This window comes from Cupressus sempervirens, chromosome 1 (genome assembly GCF_028749045.1).
Source record: "Cupressus sempervirens isolate cs-2001-9-10 chromosome 1, ASM2874904v1, whole genome shotgun sequence".
Classification (NCBI taxonomy): Eukaryota; Viridiplantae; Streptophyta; class Pinopsida; order Cupressales; family Cupressaceae; genus Cupressus; species Cupressus sempervirens.
Window position 1 is genome coordinate 77,368,365 of NC_143118.1, and position 21,245 is coordinate 77,389,609.

At 39.8% G+C, this 21,245-nt stretch overlaps 1 protein-coding gene across 2 annotated transcripts in view; it reads right to left on the minus strand.

The window, feature by feature from the left end:
• Positions 1–20,891, minus strand: part of LOC149576299 (nudix hydrolase 20, chloroplastic-like) — a 167,925-nt gene extending 147,034 nt beyond the window's left edge. The window contains exon 1 of one of the 2 annotated variants that reach the window (XM_089816751.1): positions 20,372–20,891. In XM_089816751.1, coding sequence (XP_089672877.1) covers positions 20,372–20,644 — 273 coding nt within the window. In that variant the 5' untranslated portion in view covers positions 20,645–20,891. The remainder of the gene's footprint in view (positions 1–20,371) is intronic. The other variant, XM_089816748.1, reaches the window with a different exon arrangement.
• Positions 20,892–21,245: the final 354 nt, after the last annotated feature.

Here is a 21,245-nt window from a genome sequence, read left to right on the forward strand (position 1 = left end):
CTTAAGGAGGCGTGAATGCATATGGAGGGGCAAAAATGGAAGCGAAAAATGGGATTACATACATATGCAGATGGTGAATGAGATGAAAAACATGTAATCGCGTTTGTCGGATGAGATGTGAAGTGTTGTGGCATGGAAAATGGAAATGGAATGTGATGATGCTTTCGCATGAAATGGAAAGTGGAGTGAAGTGAAACATGCTCAAGTTCTTGGGAAAGAACTTGCAATTTCTTCCAAATTGAGAAAAAACCGAAATGCAAATAAGCAAAACACAAAAACGAGCACAAAACAAACACATGCCTTTGGGAAAAAACTCAAAAATGCCAAGATGCAATGCACTTCAACATGTAATTTCGAATTTGAAGTTTGGGGAATTCCAAAAGTGTGAAAATGAGAGTTTTCATCATTTTTAAAGGCAAAATACATTTTTCATGGCATATATATGGACAAGTGGCAATCATCAAGCAATAATATGCATGGAAATAGCAAGATAAGCATGAATTGATGCGCAACTTGAAAATGTCCACTTACATGAAGATTAAGTGCCAAAATGAAGGAGAAAGAGCCAAAATAGCAAGTTTTATAGACTTAAAACCAATTCTCCCTTAAATCTGGATTTTCAAACAACCTTTTGACTTTTTCCGCACTTGCATGTAATGGACATTCAATGGTCGAATTTGACATGAAAGTGCCAAATAAATGATCTCTAAAGACAATATCATGCATTTAAAACTCAAAAACAATCCCTCTTGATCAAAGGTATGGGCTGGAAATGCATTTTTTTGAGTTTGAACAAAAACATGACTTTTTTATGCAAAAATCTGGGCCGTGCATGTTTTTGAGTCATTTTTGACTTGTGAAGGCAAAAACAACTTTCCCAAATGCATATACATGGATCAAAATGCAAAAAAGCGGCTCCAAAACACATAAAAGTGGATTTAAACCTCAATTTTCTGGGTATTTTAAGCAAAAACGTGATTCATCATAAAAGTTTCAAAAACATTTTTGAGGCAAATAAATCAATTTTAGAAGCAAGGAAACTCATTGCCATCCAAAAACGTTTCAAATGGAACAAATCCCATGCAAATCCATTGAGTAAAACTCAAGTTAAGAGCAAAAATGAAAGAATTTTAGAGTTTTTCACAAAAACGTGCCCTAGATATGAATTTCCAAAAATGGTTTTCAGCACATTAAACTCATCTTTGATGGAAGCAAAATGTTCACCAACCAAAAACACCTTGAATGCAAAAGATTTCGTTCAAATCCATGAAGAAAATCTTGAGTTATGGCCAAAATCGAATTCTTTGGGAGCAAGAACACATTTCCTTCTCAAAATCGGACATTTTCATGGTCATTGCATATTTTAAAACATGTCTTCATGTAAAATCGGACCTTTTGAGATCAATTACATATTTTAAAATGTGTCTCACCTTTTTTATGCTTAAGTACAAAAGCTCTACTTTTCATGTCATTGCATCAAAAAAGTCCACTTTCATAAGCTTTTGATGTAATGGCATGAAAAGTATCCTCAAAAGTGAGTTTTATATGTAATAACATGAAAAGTTTCCACTTTTCATAGTTTTAACATGCAAATGCACATAAAAAGGTCCACTTTGAAACCTTCAAGTCATGTATTTCACTTAAATTTATAAAATGTCATCAATATGGGTCAAAAATAACATTTATGCATCATATTATTCAATATAACACATAAACATTATTTTAAAGTGACATTTAAATAAGTATTTGATTTTAAAACCAAAAATTTAAAATGTAACTATATAGTTCTATAGTTTAAGTGAAAAATTAAAAAGTAACTCAACTTAAAATTATAACATAAAGTGCACTATAGTCACTTTAAGTTATAAATTAAAAGATAAAGTAACTTAAAAACATAACAAAAAGTGAGTAAAATGTTATATTTTCAAAAAGTGAATGTCAAAATGAAAATATAACATCATTTTTTTTAATCTGTGCTGTTGCACCTAAAATGTCCACTTTTCAAGCACTAAAACAAGCATAACTCTTAATTGACAACTCCGATTGACCTTTAGGTTGGACGGAATCAAAGGGGAAATCGAAAGGCATGACATGAGCAAAACCAAAGGACTAAAAACAAGTAAACACAAACTCAAAAGCAAAAAACGGACCATGAAGGTTTCAAAAATAAGCAAAGGCTTGACAGAAAGCAAAACAAAAAAGACTTGATGAAGGTCTTCAATAAAACAATTTGATATACAAATTGAAATGGATCAATCAATCAACATTAAACAATTAAATATCAAATTCAAGCTTAGAGAAATGCGAAACTAGCTTGGAAAAGTTTCGTGTTGTTCCCTATATTTTGTGGTGACAAAATGCAGGACAACAAGAATAAGGTAAAGTAATGAGTGGAAAACTGCCTTCAAGACCAATGAAGGTGTTTATGAGTGGCTTGTTATGCCCTTTGGCTTGAGCAATGCACCCAGTTCATTCATGACACTGATGAATGAGTTGGCTTGAGCAATACACCCAATTTATTGATGACACTGATGAATGTGATATTGGTAGAATTTATTGGAAAGTTTGTTGTTGTTTATCTTGATGACATTCTTGTGTTTAGCAGGACCAAGGAGGAACATATTAAGCATTTAGTTCTGGTATTGAAAAGGCTTCATGAGGAAAAATTGTTAATTAACTTGGAGATGTGATTTCATAAAGGAGGAGTTGGTGTACTTGGGGTTTGTCATCTCTAAGGGTTATCTCAAGATGGATCACTCCAAAGTTAAAGCAATCTTGAACTGGCCTCCACCAAAGAATGCAGGTGGTGTAAGAAGTTTTCATGGCTTAGCTACATCATATAGGAAGTTTGTGAGGAATTTCAATCAAATTTGTGCCCCTATCTTAGATACCATAAAAGAGAAGAAAAATTTTGTGAGGACTGATGAGGCTAATAAAAGTTTTGAGTATCTGAAAATTAGGGTAGCTCAATTTCCCATATTGATTCTGTTGAATGTGATTCAACTAATGTGGCTATTGGGGTAGTTTTGAGCCAAGAAGCATGGTAGTGGCTTTCTTTTCTAAGAGGCTCAATGATGCAAGAAGAAAGTACAAAGACATATGATCTAGAGTTGTATGCTATGGAGCACGCACTCAAAAAATGGAGACATTATCTATTACCAAGAGAGTTTGTTGTTTTCATGGACAACCATGCACTTAGTTTTTTGAATGGGTAGGAGAAACTCAATTGTAAACATATAAAGTGGGTGGAATAAATACAAGCCTACACCTTCACTATCAAACACAAGAAGGGACAAGCCAATAGAGTAGCAAATGCTCTTAGTAGGAGGGTGTTAACTACTAAGGGAAGTTGCACAATATGGGTTTGGAATCTCTTAAGGGCCTATACAAAGATGATCCTGATCTCTAGAAGGCATACGAAGTTTGTTCTAATTTTGAAGGTTCTTTTCATGTTAATTTGTCAGAGTGCTTACAATAGGATGGTTTATTGTTCAAAGGAAACCAACTTTGTGTTCCTAAATGTTCTATGAGGGAGAACATTGTCAAGGAGGAACACAATGGTGAACTAGGACATTTTGGATTAGATAAAACCCTTGAGTGAGTGAGGAGATTCTATTTTTGGCCAAGATTGTGAACTAACGTCAAAAAGTTTGTAGAGGAGTGTGGAATATGCCAAAGAGCCAAAGGCATTTCTTCCAATTCAGAATTGTGTCAGCCCCTTCCTATACCCAACAGATCTTGAGAAAGTATAAGCATGGATTTTTTCCCAGGATTACCAAAGTCTCCTAGAGGGCATGATAGCATTTTTCATTTTTGTTGTTGTTGACAAGTTCAGTAAGATGGCTCACTTCATACCTTGCAGGTCTTCTCATGACACATCTATATGGTAGGTCTCTTCTTTAAGGAGGTTGTCAGAATACATGGTTTACCCCTAAATATAGTAATTCGCAGAGAATCTAAATTTGTGGGGCATTTTTGGCGCACGCTTTAGAAGAAATTGGGTACACAACTATCCTACAATTTTGCCTATCACCCTTAGATTGATGGCAAAACTAAGGTGGTGAATAGGTCTTTGGGCAATCTATTAAGGTGTCTTACTAAGCAGCATGGACAAAATTGGGATGTGGTTATCAGTTAGGCAAAATATGCCTATAATGACTCCATGAACAGGAGCACTAGAAATAGCTATTTTGAGGTTCTCTACGGTCTATGTCCAAGGGGTATCCTAGAATTAAGGGATTTACAAGGCTTAGATAAGTGAAGTGCAAAAGGGGGAGATTTCGCAGTGGCTACTAAGGATATGCATGACCAAGTCAAGCACACTTTACTCAAAAGTGTGGAAAAGCATAACGCCAAGGTGGATGAAAAGAAGAGGGATGTTCAATACAAAGTAGGGGACTTAGTCATGGCATACTTGAAGGAGAGAATCCCAAAATGCCAACCCACTAAACTTTTGATGAAGAAGATCAGCCCTTGTAGAGTTTTGCATAAATCTGGTCAAAATGCCTATGAACTTGATTTGCCTGCGGGATTGGCTATCTCACCCATTTTTAAATGGGTGTGATTTATTTCCATTAAAGTGTATGTGGATGCAAATGTAGAAGATGAAGATGGAGTTGAATGACTCAAAGATTTGCCTTCTAATGAACCACTGAAGTTGGAAAGAATTTTGGATTCCAAGGTGCTCAAAAGGACTAGAAATAGAACCTACCGGGAGTACTTGGTCAAGTGGAGTTCTTTGCCAGATGAAGATGCTACATTGATGACAGAAGAAGACATTGCTAAACATGGCACTTCCATTGACGAATTGTTGCCTCAAGGGACTTGAGCTCTTTTATCTCCTTGCGAGTATGATGTAGAGCACTCTAGAAATATTACTCTAGATCAAATATTTCTAGACAGTAAGACACAGTTTAGGGACTGTGATCCATTACTCAAGAGTCTAAAACTTTATGCCTTTTAACTAAATTAGAGTAATTTAGGTAATTTAGGGACTGTGATCAATATGAAAAATTACAGTCTATACACAATTTAGGGACAATACGACAGAGTAATAATCACAGAAATATTACTTCATGCATCCGAACCATATTAATTTAGTACAATTTAATGCCTTTTAATAATCTGGAATTTTACAGTAATTCAAAACAGAACTCTTAATGATTCTTTAGTGAAGGTATTGAACACAGTCCCTAAATTAATCTTGGACTATAACGTGGAGGTATGAGTTAGTCCAAAATGGCTGGGAAAAAGACTTAGTTCAAAATGGCTGGGAAAAAAACTTAGTTCAAAATGGCTGGAAAAAAACTTAGTCCAAAACGGCTAGGACAAAAAATTTTGAACCCAAGTACACAGTAATGAAGCTGAGGAAAAAATTAAAAATAAAACAACAGGAGCATACTTCAGTTACAACTCTACAAGGAATGAAGTTGAGAAAAAATGGCAAACAAAACCCTGAGCAGAGAGTTTGTTGCGTGGGAGGAAGACTTTGTCGTCAGAGGAGGAAGAAAATTGAAGTCTACATTGACACTTTTTAGGTTTTACCATTTTAATCACCAGAAAAAGTTAAAAGTAACTTTAGAAAAGTCAACAAAATTCACATTTGCACCAAAGTCGCCAACAAGTCATTCTAGGTTTGCACGGGGAAAGCGAATGTTATTCCAAATTCGTTGAAAATTTGACCAAGGTCCTGCACATGGAATTTCCAACGAATTTGTCAGATGACAGTCAATTTCAAACCAAACCTATAAGATCCTCACTTGGTTTGACAAGAAATTAAATTCTAACTAATGGAATTTCGACAAACAGTTGGTATGCAACTCGCATATAAAAAACTGATGCTACTATAATATTATCTCACTGATTATTAGCAGACTAATTCACAATCCAGAATTAACATGTAAATAGAAATGACAATATGTTTAGTTTCACGTTATGGCAGAATGCAAAACCACTATTGGTATTTAAGCATAAGTACAAGCTTTTCATACCATGCCAAACGGCTTCCACTTCCTGAACTACTCGAGCAAGTTAAACATAACCATCAGCATATAGAAGTTTGGATGGAACCTGGTATTTGTCGTGAATGGAGAAGATGACTGCCCACGTGACTGGGTCTAGTCACTTCTGCATCCAAACAAATTGCTCACTGCCATGAGTATCTCCAACAACCAACCATAGGCCCTTACAAGGATGTCTGCCTTGGCCGTGGATACTTGACTACAACCTACCCACAATGTGGAGGACTATAGGGTTAGTTGTTACTGCTCCTACCACGTGCTTGGTACTCGGATGCTAGCATGGGTGGGTATGACAATTCACCAGTTCGAACTCAAACTTCCGCTTAGCCTGCTACCAACCCTGTCGGTTATCACTGTCACTGATCACTTCTATTTACCGTATGGGGTAAATAGTTTAATGCATACAGACAATAGACAAGAACATGTAACACAGCAATACTCCATTTATTATTCGCATATATGCCGAAGAGATTACATAGTGCTTCCAATGATGATTACAACCATCATCCAAAATCCATTTCGGACGGTGTACATATACCATTCCGAAGGGGTGACTCAACCGTCGCACCCATTCAGAAATAATTAATTTTACTCGTCGACTACATAATAATTACCCACTACATGCTAATCTACTCGTCGGCTATTTTATAACTTTACCGACATCATCCCCCCCAAAAAGAAAGTTGTCTTTGGACGACAATTACAAAATATCCGAGACAGATTAAAAAAACAGGATACATTAACTGACTAACTATAACAAGATAGATAGGTTTCCATCACCCCACTTTCACATTCATTTCGTGCTTGCACCAAACTAATCTCCAAAATACGTTGCATCTGCAGCCTTTGCTAACACAATATTGTTTCCTTAGTCAAGTTGACCTTGATAGCCACCTGCGCCGCTTTCTCTGCTTCCAACTCCTAGGTACACTAAGTCAAGTGTCGCGATACTGCCTTCAACTGGATGATCAGCTCCTCCCGAGCTCTCTATGCATCCACCAAGACAACTTCATGTCCAACACCTACTCCAAGTGCCTCAAAGCGTATCACCCCTCTCGAAAGGCTTGCTCTATTGTTCTCTCCACCTCTGGTACACAGACACTCCATGCCTGCAGCAACTCCAAGTCTCATCAACTGGTCATACTTCCCACGACTGATAACTAAAGCAACTAGGGGTCGACGGGCAACGCCCCAATGAGGTCCTGGAGCCAAATTAGCACTCTCAAAGCCACACAAAATTGTATGGAACACACTATTTTTGTGATTTTCTTCTGATCCCACACTCTTTCTGGCAACCGCTTATGTTCTACTACCTGTTTATGTCTTTCCCTTCCCTTGGGCATCATACGTTATGCATTCTGAACATTTTTTATTTGTTGTCGTTTTTTTTTTGGCTCCTTCCTCTTTCTTTCTGCTGTACAACTACATCTTTCTTGTTTGTACGATTTTATTTTTGCTACTTATCCTATCCTTCCTCTATAGTGCGGCCGCACGATCTAACTCCTAGCGTTAACAAGTAAATTCGTATGGTTTTCTATGATATCTATACAGTTCCACAATATCCTTGTACGGTGTTTTTCCTGTTCCCTCTGGCGTAAGGTAAGTTGGTTTCCATACAGTGTGTGTAGATAACACTGGGAATCTGTACGGCGTTGTATCCTTGCCTTCAATTGCAATACGGTATGAATGCCAGAAGACTTTGACTACTATATGGTCGAAGCCCACGTGATGTTCTGTTGTCCGTACGGTATCCACATTGTAAGCTCCTTTCCTTGTACCGTACGATGGTTTATTATGCCTATACAATTTGCTATTGTGCAGTACAGATGTCAAATTTTCATGCACTCCTCTTCTCTCCTGCACCATATAGTGTTCAGTATGTGCCTTGCCGTATCGTACGATGCCTTAGTGTGCAATAAGATGTCGTATGGTTGTTTTTTTAATCCTTTGTACTGCTGCTCCTCATTGTTTGTCAACAGGGGAACAATTCTAGCATGGTATATTTTTAACTTGGAACCGTTCACCATTTCTGAAATTTCCTGCCCGTCCAATGTCCATAGCTTTATTGCTCCGTTATCACCTACTTCCCGGATTTGGTATGGCCCAACCCATTTGACTTTAAACTTCCCCGATTTAGTTTCCTTCCGTCTGCCATACTTCAACACCAGCTGTCCTAGTTGGAACTTGTTCAGTTTTAGGTGTTTATCATGCCACGCTTTGTGCCTGTTCTGTATGACCTCTGTAGCCCATTGTGCCTACAATCATTGCTCATCAAGTTTATTTAAGTTACACAATCCCTCCCTCAAGTTTTCCATATCGCCCAGTTTGTTCTCGACACTCGGTACCATGAATTTCGTCGGCTGCCACTCCTTGTCGTCAATAACTGTATTCTTGATTTTAGAACCTTCACTCCATACTGTTGAAGTTTATATTAAGCCCTTCCTCTTTGTTTCCTGTGCAAACCGTACGATGTGTTTTCCTTACTGCCGGCACCTTTCTACTAATTTTGTGGTGTGGTGTAACCTTTTCTTTCCATGCGGTGTGCTTATTGTGTACCGTACGGTGGAATCTTTCCTTTTTTCTAGGTTCGTATTGTATGTTCTTCCCTTCAGCTTCAGTCCTAACCGCCTTTCCTTCTTCCGCTTCTTTGTATTCCTTCAGACACATTCATTTTCCTTTCCCTTTTCGTCGACCCTTAACATATTGAAGCTCAGAAAGAGCTCGTAATCCTCCATTTGCCAGTGGAAAAGGTCATTCAATGAGTCTATGTCATTCTCATTCGACCCTCCTTCTAGTCTCAATACTCCCTCTTCATCAGATTCCATTCTCTTCTTCCTCTCGTCATCCCCTCCACCTTCGCCTTCGAAATCCGACGCCGCTGCCTCCTCACCTACCATTTGTGTGTGCAGGTCAATTATGAATCTTCTGCCCCCGCACTCCATTGATAGGGTATTCTTCTTCCAGTCATGCTTAACCCTTGCTTGTACAAGCCATCCTCAGCCCAAAATGGCGTTATATCCTCTCCTCTTCAGCGGGATGACGACGAAGTCGAGTGGAAATGGTTGTGTTCCAATAGTCACTGGTTGTGCCATTAGGATCCTGAGAGGTTTAATGCCGTGTTGGTCCACCATTAGTGATTGGAACATAGGTGGCTACAATGTCGGTTGTCCCAACTTCTTCCAGGTATCTTCTGGTAGGACGTTTACCCCGGAACCTCCGTCCACAATTGTGTCTGAGAGGACCATTCCTAATATACCCATCTCTACGACCGTCAGATGCCATCCGGATGTGAGCGCTAGCAGCATTGGGTCCGCTGCACTTGCTCCACTTTCCTTCTCCCTTCCGTGTTCTCCTGGTAGTTTAGCAGTCGGGGCTATGTTTGTGAGTGTTGTCTGTAGTTGAGGCATTGTGAGGATCAAATCATTTAACTTGACTGGTATTTCAGTTTGTAATATCTGCCTTCTGATGTTTTGTTCTGCGCAGTTCTGCGTTGAGGTACCAGTAGTGTCCTTCAATTGTGATTTCTCTGCCTGCGTTGCTTTCTCAATTTCTGCCCGCGCTTCTTCCAACCTCTTTTCTTCCGTAGGGTCGGGGTACAGTTTTTCTTTTTTACAGGTGATTGCCAAGACTTCTTTGTCCGCGTCGATGCTAATCAAATTCACTCCTGATTTCGGGCACTTGGCATCTTCATGATCTCCAAGACCGCACCATCTGCATAACAACTTTGGTGTGTGTTGATGTACAGTTCCATGCAAAGTGGCCCCACAAATTGCATGCTCGGCATTGAACCATCGGGCGGTTATTCGCATTGTACTAAATTCGGTTGCGGCCCCCATTATTATTGTTGGTATTGTTGTTTTGCCCTCTTCTATTATTTTTATACCCACCTGAAGTGGCACCATCATTGCCGGTGTTTCCGCTCCCTCCCGACGTGGAAGTCTCTTGTGTTAGGAGCACTTGTCGATGCCCTCTTGTTTTCATATTGAAGGGGCATTCTTTTGTGGAATGTCCCATAATCTGACAGATATCACAAAATTATTTTTCAGACAGGACCCCCTTGTGTGACCTTCTGTCTTGCATTCTGTGCACCATAGCTCGTTTCCCTTCGTCTCTTTCTACATATTTTTAAATTCCTTCATTATTCTGATCATATCCTTCTGGAGAGCTCGGACCTTCGTACTATCATTTTCGCCACCACTGCTATCTTCTTCCAAATATGCATCATCTGAGTCGGATGAGCTACTTTTATTCTTTTTTGTTTTTCTGTTCACTCTCTAAGTCCATCGCTCAATTGTATGCTTCGGTGTATGATGATGGCAGCACAATCTTCATTTTCTTCCTTAACTCCAAGCGTAGTCCTTCAATGAACCATCTCTTTTTCAACGCATCTATCCGCTTACTTTCCATTTTATTTATTAATTCTTTGAGTTTTCTGGCATATACACGAACTGTTTCATTTTTCCCTTGATTTGTGGTGTAGATTTCTACTATGATCTTATTGTCGTCTCACAACAATTGAGACTCAGTGATAAACTCCTTTTTAACTCCCGCCCATGTAGTTAATTTTTTGGGATCGACATCGACAAACTAGTCAATTGCTACACCCCTTAGGGTTGCTAGGAATTGTCGAACCCACTCATCTGTGTCGGTTACGCCATTCGTCGTCCAAATTGTTTCGCATTTCTTATAGTGTCTGATTGGATCGGTCGTTCCATCACCATCAAACTTTGGCAATTTTTCCTTTGGTCCAGCCATTAATATTCAAGTATGAGGTACTTGTGTACCCGCGTTGTTTTGCACTCCCATGTTTTGCACACCCGCGCCATTCTGCACACCCGCGCTGTTCTGTACACCCACGTTGTTACGGACAGTTGTCTTATTTCCAACAGCCGCGTTACTTTGTGAAAAAGGGTTTTCCTCAAGCAAAGTTGTCCGTTCTGGAAGTGTATTGCGGACGAAGAGTTCACACCACGCTCGTGCTCCCTTAGCACTCCAAGCCATGCAAGTTAATTCCCTTCTATCTAGATTCTCTTCCCTCGGCATATACAAGTTAAGAAATTCCTCCCTTGTTTCTTCCACCAAATTCAACTGTTGTCAAGTCTCTTCCAACAATTCCTCGGTGCTTCGATGTCCGTTAGCAATCTGCTGAAACCTTCGTTTGCACTCGGCTTGTTGTGCCAAAATTAAAATTTCTTGTGCGGTGCATATTTCATCTTTTTCCTTTATCTTATTCCTATCCTTGTTAAGCTGATTTGACATTAGTCTTCATTCCTTTGCCTTCGTTCCAGGTCATGGCGCAACGGCGCCAAATGTTTACCATATGGGGTAAATAGTTTAATGCATACAGACAATAGACAAGAACATGTAACACAGCAGTACTCCTTTTATTATTCACATATATGCCAAAGAGATTACATATTGCTTCCAATGATGATTACAACCATCATCCAAAGTCCATTTCGAAGGGGTGACTCAACCGTCACGCCCATTCGGAAATAATTAATTCTAATCGTCGGCTACATAATAATTACCAACTACATGCTAATCTACCTCTCGGCTATTTTATAACTTTACCAACAACTTCCACCACTCTAGATGTGATACGTCTCATACTCGGGCTACCTTCTCACTGTCATTTTAATGTCTTGGATTTTTCCTGCTGCCCGATAGAACTCACATGGCCATTCACCCCCATCTTGCTTACAAACCCTAGTGCTTCGAAAACTCACAAGATGGTATGATCCCTCTGACTCCAGTCCTACGTAGAGTTTGATACTTTAAACTTGTTGCCTCTAGTAAACAACAAAAATCCTCTTCTGAGGTATACACGTAGGATACTTACTTTTGAGAGCCGACTTTTAGTTGTGATCTAGGGTCCAATCTCTGAACTTGATCATGAAATACAATTTCCAACGAGTTGTTGGGGCTACATCCAGCTCCTCTCTCTCAAGGGGTTTCGTCCTCAAGAGTGTCCAGTCACATCTAAGCAATTGATTTCGTATTCAATAGGCTAATATAAATTCATAGTCATAATCCCAATGCAAATGCTTGCTTTTATAACCTTGATGTGAGGGAAGATGCGAACAACTAAGAAATGTGGAATAAAAGCTTATTTTCTCTTTAGTCACTTAAGTCATTTTTGTCATAAAGTGACTTTAAATGATAAAGTACTTTAAAAATCTACTTAATAAAATAAAGTGACTTAACCTTCGGAGTTCCCACTTAAATATCTCCCTCAATGAAACCAAAAAGATCCCTATGACTGGCCGGCATCCTCAAAACAAATGTCCTTAGCCTATCTAGATGGAAAGATGGACCAACAAGGTGCCATTAGGTCTAGCATGAAGAAGGGAACATTACAGTCCTCCCTTCCCGGGATTGCTTGCCCTCAAGCAATCTCAGTATCGGATGCTACAGGATTGACTCGCTTTCCCAAGTGGCATCTTCATATGGCAAATCCTTCTAGCGAATTAGATATTCCTTGATGGACTTGTTACGCAACTTCCTTTCTCTGACCTCTATCACCTCTGCTGGAACTAATACTAGTTTCCCTTCCTCATCAAGTGGCGGCAATCCAATGGAGGGTACTAGGCAAAAAACATGGAAAACATTATGAATTCTGTTGTCATCTGGCAAGTCAAGCTCATAAGCGACCTCCTTAACCCTCTAAGTAATGCGATAAGGACCAAAAAATTTAGGCTAAAGTTTTTGAGACCCACTCTTCTTCAAAGAAATCTGCCTGTAAGGTTGGAGACGAAGATAAACCATGTCACCCAACTCAAAACTCCGCTCTATCCGACGGCGATCAACGTACATCTTCTGCTGATTCTGAGCCTGTAGAATGTTCTCCCGAAGAGATCCAAGAATGTCCTAGCGATCCTGTATCCAATCCCCAGCTAGTGGTGTCCTGTTGTCCTACAAAGCCAGATCAACGAACAACGGAGGCTCGCTGTCATAGAGAGCTTGAAATGGAGTCATCCAAATGGACATGTGGTAGGAGTTGTAGCAATACTCCCCTAGATATAACCAATTAACCCAAGCTCTCTGATGTCCTGCTACATAGTTCTGGAGATAACCCTCCACCCATTTGTTTACTATCTCAATTTGTTCATCCGTCTAGGGGTAGTAACTCGTGTTGGGTGTCAACTCTGTACCGGCCAATCTTCATGCCAAAAGGTGTTGAGGAACTTACTATCCCTGTCGCTCACAATGGTTCAAGTAAGACCATGTAGACGAAAAACCTCTTAAAAGAATAACTCAGCTACCTGAGAGGTCGACCAATCTACTGCTATAGCAAAGAAGTGAGCCAACTTAATCAATCTGCCCACCACCACAAAAATGGAATCTCTGCCTTGCACCCTCAGCAACTCTGTAATAAAATTCATGGAGATACTCTCCCATTTCTATGTTGGATAGGGAGAGGCTGTAATAATCTGGCTAGAAACTCGTGCTCTGACTTGTTCTGCTGACAAGTTCGACATTCTCTAATATGCTAGAGGACATCATCCTTGAGGCCCTTCCATGAAAACCTCTCCCTAGCCTGTCTATAGGTTTTGAAGAAACTTGGGTGTCCAGTTGATGGTGCATCATGAAGAGTTCCCATAATCTTTCCTTTGAGTTTAGATTCTGGTACGAGGTAGATCCTATCCTTATAAAAAATCATATCATCAATTATCTTATACCTGTTGTCCTAAAGTTGTCCATCCATAATCCGACATCCTTGAGTATTCTAACCAGCAACTAGGACTTCCAATCTGTCGATATCTCGAAAATTAGCACAACATTCTACTACTAAAGATCTCCTGGAAAGCACATCAGAAACTACATTGTTCTTACCCTTGACATACTCGATGTCAAAATCATAGACCTGAATCTTGATAACCCACTTTTGTTGTCTTTCATTTAGATCCTTTTGTTCTAAGAAGTAGCGCAAACTATTGTGATCCATCTTAACTATGAATCTGCCACCCACCAAGTACTATCTAAATTTGGCTAAAGCGTGCATAATGGCCAACATTTCTTTGTCATACGTGGAGTACAATCTCTCGCCGTCCTTGAGTTTCCTGCTATCATAAGCTATCGGATGCTTATCCTACATCAGAACTACGCCAATCCTGCTCCTTGAAGCATCACACTCTAGTACAAAAGGGCGAGAGAAATCGAGCAATGCCAAGACCTGGCATGTGCTCATCGCCGTCTTGAGCTTATCAAAGGTCACCTCTGCATCATCTGTACACCTGAATGCCCCCTTCCATGTGAGATCGGTGAGGAGAGTTGTTGTCTATGAGAAGCCTCTAGCGAACCTCCTATAATAAGAGCAAAGACCCAGGGAGCCCCTCAAATCTAATACATTCCTCGATGGTGGCCAATCTAGGATTGCTTGAATCTTTTCCCGATGTACCTTCACCCCAACTGCACCAATCACATGACCAAGGTAAAGAATCTCAGTCAATCTGAACTCACATTTTGACTCCATAAGCAATGAGTGCTCCTCTATAATACTAAGTACCTCATCTAGATGTTGCAGGTGCTCCTCCCAAGTTCTGCTAAAAAACAAGATGTCATCAAAAAATACTAACACGCTCTATCCCAGTTGTTTTCTAAAAATATGTTTCATACATGATTGAAATGTATCTGGCGCATTAGTGAGTCCAAATGGCATAACCAAGAACTCGTAGTGTCCATAGTGACATCGGAAAGTTGTCTTATGCACATCCTCCTTGCAAACCCGTATTTGATGGTATCCAGATCTGAGGTCTATTTTTGAGACATAAACTGCCCCATGTAGTTCATCCAATATCTCAGCAATGTGAGGAATAAGGTACCTAGTCTTGAAGGTCCTCTTGTTGAGAACGCAGTAATCAATACACATGCGAAGATTGTCATCCTTCTTCTTCACCAATACAACTAAAGAAGTGAAGGGACTGGATCTAGGTCCGATGTGTCCCATGTCTAAGAGTTCCTTAATCATCTTTTCTATTTCCTCTTTATAGTGCCTAGGATGACGATAAGGTGTAGCGATAACGGGCTTGGCGCCCTCCTCTAACTCAATGATATGCTCAAACCCTCTATCTGGGGGAATGCCTGGAGGTATGTCCTCAAAATCCCTCTTGTGCTTATCAAGCACAGGTTGAATGTCGATATGAATCTACTACCCTGAGTCTAAGGTAGCCTTAGAGGAAATAAAATAGTGTGCTTCCCACTCCATGTCATCATGCCTCATGATAGCCTCCATCCTGTCGGCTGAAATCAACCTGGGTTCACCCTCGGGCATCGCCCTGAGAATCACCTGTCAGCCATCCTGTAAGAATTCCAATTGCATCTTATCATGATCACCTATGTACCTGCCAATAGTCTGCAACCACAATCTTCCCAACATGGCATCTAATCCATCCAAATCGACCACACAAAAATCTGCCTCAAGAAGGAAGTCATCAAAGTGAATCGGAAGTCTTGACACTTTCCCTGTGCACCTCAATCTCTCACCTCCTGCCACTCTAACCTTAAACTCGGGTATATCATCAATCTGTAATTCCTCTTTGTAACCTAGTGCGTGCTTATGAACTTATGTGATGCCCTTGTATCTAAAAGATGCACAATATGCTGTCCTCTAACGACTCCCTTCAAACGAAAGGGGTGTCCCATAGGATCGCTGGAAAGGGAAGCTATGATAGAAGGCTATCCTTGAGTGAATTCCTTGTTTCTCTCTCTAGGTGGTCATTCCTCTCTTCCTCATTGCTGCCATCAACATTGTTGTCCCCCTGTTGCTCATCCTCCTTTGGGAGTACCTTGACATAATGTATTTTGCCTTTACCAAGGCATCTATGATCTGGCATCCATGGCTCCCTGCAAGTGAAACATAGCTTCTTCCTCCTAAATTCATTTCGTATCTCAAAGTCTAGCCTAGGAGGGGTAGCCTTATGCTGGTTCTTGTTCTTTTGGAACAAAGTGGACCCCTTATAAGGTTTCTTAGGAGGCTATAATATTGAAGATGGTGAATCTAGATCATGTGCGATCCTAATAGCATCACTTAAGTACCTTAACCAAACCTTTATATCTGTCCTATAAACCCTCAATAAACAGCATTAACTTACGTTGTTCTGACGTATCCAGAACCATCACCGAAATCCATTGAAACTCATCAATGAAGTCATCTAGAGATCCACCCTATCGCAACTGTGTCAAATCCTTGTAATAGACCTCAATGTCCTTGTCAAAGCGAGTGATCAGCTTAGAATTGAAAATCTTAAAGACGTAATGAGACCATGATCCTGGGTGACCAACCCACAATGCCACCAATCATATGCCGCCACCAATCATATGTCACTCCCTCTAAATGCATTGTAGTGAATCTAATGGCTTCTATCTCTGACATGGGCTTAAGTGTTAGATAGGTGTCTAGCTTGTGAATCCAAGCTCTCGTGGATGTCCTACTGCTGCCATCAAAAGTGGGGAGAGAGAGTTTATTTATGGCATGCTTCAAGTCCCTGTTATGTGCTTTAGGTCTCCTGTCCTATTGTGGCCTCTCTGTCTCCCTTTTTTGATTCAAGTATCAAACAAAGGACAAATTTTGCTTAACCGGATCAAGGAATAAATCTCATTCATCGTACATTGCCATAATGTTATCCGGCAATAAGGCTGGTGCCGCGGGTGGTGCTACCTCTTCCTCTACATTAAAAACAAGCATCAAAGGCCTGTCAATGTTCTGTATGGGGGCCCTAGCAGCTCGGGGTGATCCTGCCACACTACCACCTCCACTGTGATGACTTGGTGCTGCCCTATGAGGAGGATCTAACTGCTGCATAGCACCTATAAGCTGCTAAAGTGCAGTAGCGATATTATTCTGCCCATCTCTAATAGCCCACAAGGTTTCCCTCACTTCCTGTTTTCGTTCATTCTCATTACGAGCCATTTGAGTGTCCTTGAGTTGTTCACCCTATTCAACCTGTTCACATGTCCCACAAGTTAACTCCTCATGAACTGAATAACTATCCTTAATGTCAATCTAATCTGAAGATTCTGCCTGTTTAGGTTAGAAGTGACTAAATTGATAAGGTTTCCTCCTCATGCCTAACTGTGATTTTTCCTATTTAACCCAGCCTGATACATAATAATCTTTCCCACAAGTTGACAGGACTTATGGCTCTGATACCACTATAAGAATCTTCACTTGGTTTGACAAGAAATTAAATTCTAACTAGTGGAATTTCGACAAACAATTGGAGTGCAACCACACCCGCATATAAAAAATTGATGCTAATGTAATATTATCTCACTGATTATTAGCAAAGACTAATTCACAATCCAAAAGTAACATGTAAATAGAAATGACAATATGTTTAGTTTCATGTTATGGCAGAATGCAAAACCACTATTGGTATTTAAGGGTAAGTACAAGCTTTTCGTACCATGCCAAATGGCTTCCACTTCCTGAACTACCCGAGCAAGTTACATATAACCATCAGCATACAAAAGTTTGGATGGAACCTGGTATTCGCCACGAATGGAGAAGATGACTGCCCGCGTGACTGGTCGTGGATACTTGACTGCAACCCGCCCACAAAGTGAAGGACTATATGGTTAGCTGTTACTGCTCCTGCCGCGTGCTTGGTACTTGGATGCTGGCATGGGTGGTATTACAATTCACCAGTTCGAACTCAGACTTCCGCTTGACCTGCTACCAACCTTGTCGATTATCATTGTCACTGATCACTTCCACCACTCTAGACGTGATACATCTCATGCTCGGGCTACCTTCTCACTGTCATTTTAATGTCTTGGATTCTTCTTGCTGTCTGATAGAACTCACATGGGCATTCACCCCCATCTTGCTGACTGACACTAGGTGCTTCCAAAACTCACGGGATGGTATGATCCCTCTAACTCCACTCCTACGTAGAGTCTGATATTTTAAACCTGTTGCCTCTAGTAAACAGCAGCAATCTCCTTCAGAGGTATACACATAGGATACTTACTTCTGAGAGCTGACTTTTAGCTGTGATCTAGGCTCCAATCTCTGAACTTGATCATGAAATACAATTTCCAACAAGTTGTCAGGGCTACATCCAGCTCCTTTCTCTCTCAAGGGATTTCATCTGCAAGAGTGTCTAGACACATCTAAGCAACCAATTTCATATTCAATAGGCTGATATAAATTCATAGTCATAATCCTAATGCAGATACTTGTTTTTATAACCTCGATATGAGGGAAGATGTAAACAACTAAGCAATGTGGGATAAAAGCTTATTTTGTCTTTTAGTCACTTAAGTCATTTTGTCATGAAGTGACTTTAAATGATAAAGTACTTTATAAAGTGACTTAACCTTAGGAGTTCCCACTTAAATATCTCCCCAAATGAAACCAAAAAGATCCCTGTGACTGGCTGGCATCCTCAAAACAAATGTTGTTAGCCTATCTAGATGGAAAGATAGACCAACAAGGCGCCATTATGTCTAGCGCGGAGAAGGAGACAATACAAAACCCAACTATAGAAGGAATCAACTACCGACTTTGGCCTAGGGAGGGTGAATATGGTAACTTAGTTCTGAACCATTTTTCCGTGCAATTTCATTATTCTGATCATTGGTGTGAATTCCAATGGATTTGTTTTTGTGATATTGTGACATGAATGAATAGATGAATGAGTTTACTATCCTCTGAAACAAGTTTTAGGCCATTTGGTGCATAGGTCAACGAGATACATTCAAATTACTAAAAGCCTTTTGTTGTACACACCAAAACCTAGGTTCCTGATTCAAAATGTATTTTGCCTGAAATGTCACCATTGATTGGTTCTGGCCAAATCTTTGGGAAATGTTAGGCCTAGAGGTGTACCATAGAACACAAAAGGTTTTGAAGCGATCCCGCAAGGCAATGAATTTTATGAGGAAGCCCTCGCTTGGCACCTCCATGTGACAAGCATGAACTTGCTGCAAACGGGGTTGCAGGTTGCAAGGAGTGATCGGTGAGTACCCAGACTTGACTTGAAACAATTAATTTTCAATTTACAGACTTGTTCAAAGCATTGATTTGATCAGAGACATCCACTGGTGAAGGGTTTTGACAATTAGATCTCCTAAGCACCTAGGAAGCCTAATTTGAGGGTTTTCAGATTGACCCAGTCAATGGTCAAACCCAGATGCAGAAATTTGATAATTGTAGAGGATCCAAATGGGTATCTGAAACTGGTTTCAGATCCTACCCTTGTTCTGAGATTTTGGAAGAAAAAGTCTGAAAAACCGACTTATTAGGGCTAATTCTTTTAGGTCTCCTAGTAGGTCATCTTGCAAGTTCTAGGTGTTACGGTTGGAAACCTGCGCAGAAGCATAAACTTGGTTGTATGGAGGAATAAGGGACATGAGGGGGCAGTCACATTGTGACAAGACCATGATTATTGTGAAGATCATGAAATGCTAGCATTTAGGGTTGATAGACTGTTCAAGGTGGGAATTGATGTGTGAAGTTGTATCTCTCAAGGAAGGGAGATTGGATTGCCCAGTGAGTTGGTCTTAGGAGAAGAGACCAACGGCAAGTCCTAGAAGGGTAAGAGCCTAAAAGGGTAAGAAGCCTAAGGGAGGACTTGAAGATTGGACCATTGGATGGTGTCAAGGATTGGTGAAGAATGTGACAAACCCTTAAGAAAATCCAGGATCAACCTAAACCTCTGCATCACATATCAAAGAGAACTACACGATAACGAAACGCGTTAATTAAAGGACCAAATCTGACATTTCGTAAAAGAGAATGATAAAAGACCCAGAATAGAAATTCGATCCAAGTACAGAACCAATTTAGCAAGAAATGTTGCGGCCTATAACTGTTTTGCGTTAAAATGGACAAAACCCATTTCACACGAGCTACAGGAGGAAATTGAGAATTTCAAGAAGTCTTACCTCCATTTACCTAGCAAGATAGTTTTCCCTACAGAACTACGCGTAAGCTTGAAAAGAAATTAAGGATGTACAGGACGCTTAAAGACAAACCCAAATAATCAATTGCCTTCAAAGTAATGTAAATATCGTCAAAACTCATATTCAGAGGGATTCACCTACAATGAGACAGATGTGGTATAATAAGGCAGGAGGGCTGTACCTGCGGGACCTTGAAACTTTGAAATCATAAAACACAACATATTTTCAAGCATATCGTCAAAGGACACCTTCCAGTTGGACTTCACAACAAGCATGTCATAGCTAATGATCCGCAATTTCTATTCAAAAGTAGCACCCACAATCTTAATCACCATAAACCAAATAGTTGACAAATAAAAATTTGCCGGTGAAACTCTCTACGAATAAAAAACAGATACTGCAGGTAATTCTAACAATTAAAAATAGGTGGAGATGCTTACACTGCCCCGATTGCATAGAGAAATTTTCTCCATGAAGCCTTCTAAGTCTAGAGGAGTCCGGTCCTCTAACTGTCCAATGTTTAGCATTTCTTCCATACTTATTCCACTAGCTCTTACACTGCAATTTCTTCTGCTGGTTTTTAGTGAAATGTTATGTAACATTGGAAAAGGCCGTTCTACATTGCCCCTACTTTGTCTTACTGCGGATTGCAGATGAGGCATTAAATGGCTGTGTAGATATGTGTTTTTTGGACTAAAAAGCTTAGTACCCATTGCTAACCGTTGGATTCAAACACCAAGCTTTTTAACCAGAACTCGTAACCTTATTCTGATATGTTAATGTTGTCTAAATTATTCAGATCAACGGCCATATCTGAACTACCCGTTTGACTCGACGGATCCACCTTGTGTGACACTGCTATGGATTTCAAACGAACAATAAGATTTTATAGACCAACGAAATTGATTTTATGACGCGAGAGGCATTCTGCAGCTGTGAGACAAAAAAACAAAACCAGCGAATATATATAATTTTAGCTCTCACAAATGGGTGGGTTAGTTTGTGAGAAATGATCCAACAGTACAATTAATTTTTTTTTTTTTAAATTATGTTGATATATTGATATGTTATCGGCAATATATTGTAAGATCAATAATAATTAATTTTTAAAAAAATATTAATATAATATTTCATATAGGTCTATAAAAAAAATTGGATAATATTTCTATCAAATTATATTAAGTATAAATAGAAAGTACAAAATTTGTAGAAACTCTTCTCCCAACCAATTTAGGGTTAGCCCCATATCAAAACTATCAAAAGGGTCGATCCTTAGTGGATATTAGAAACAAAATAATAACAAAAAATTCAAGG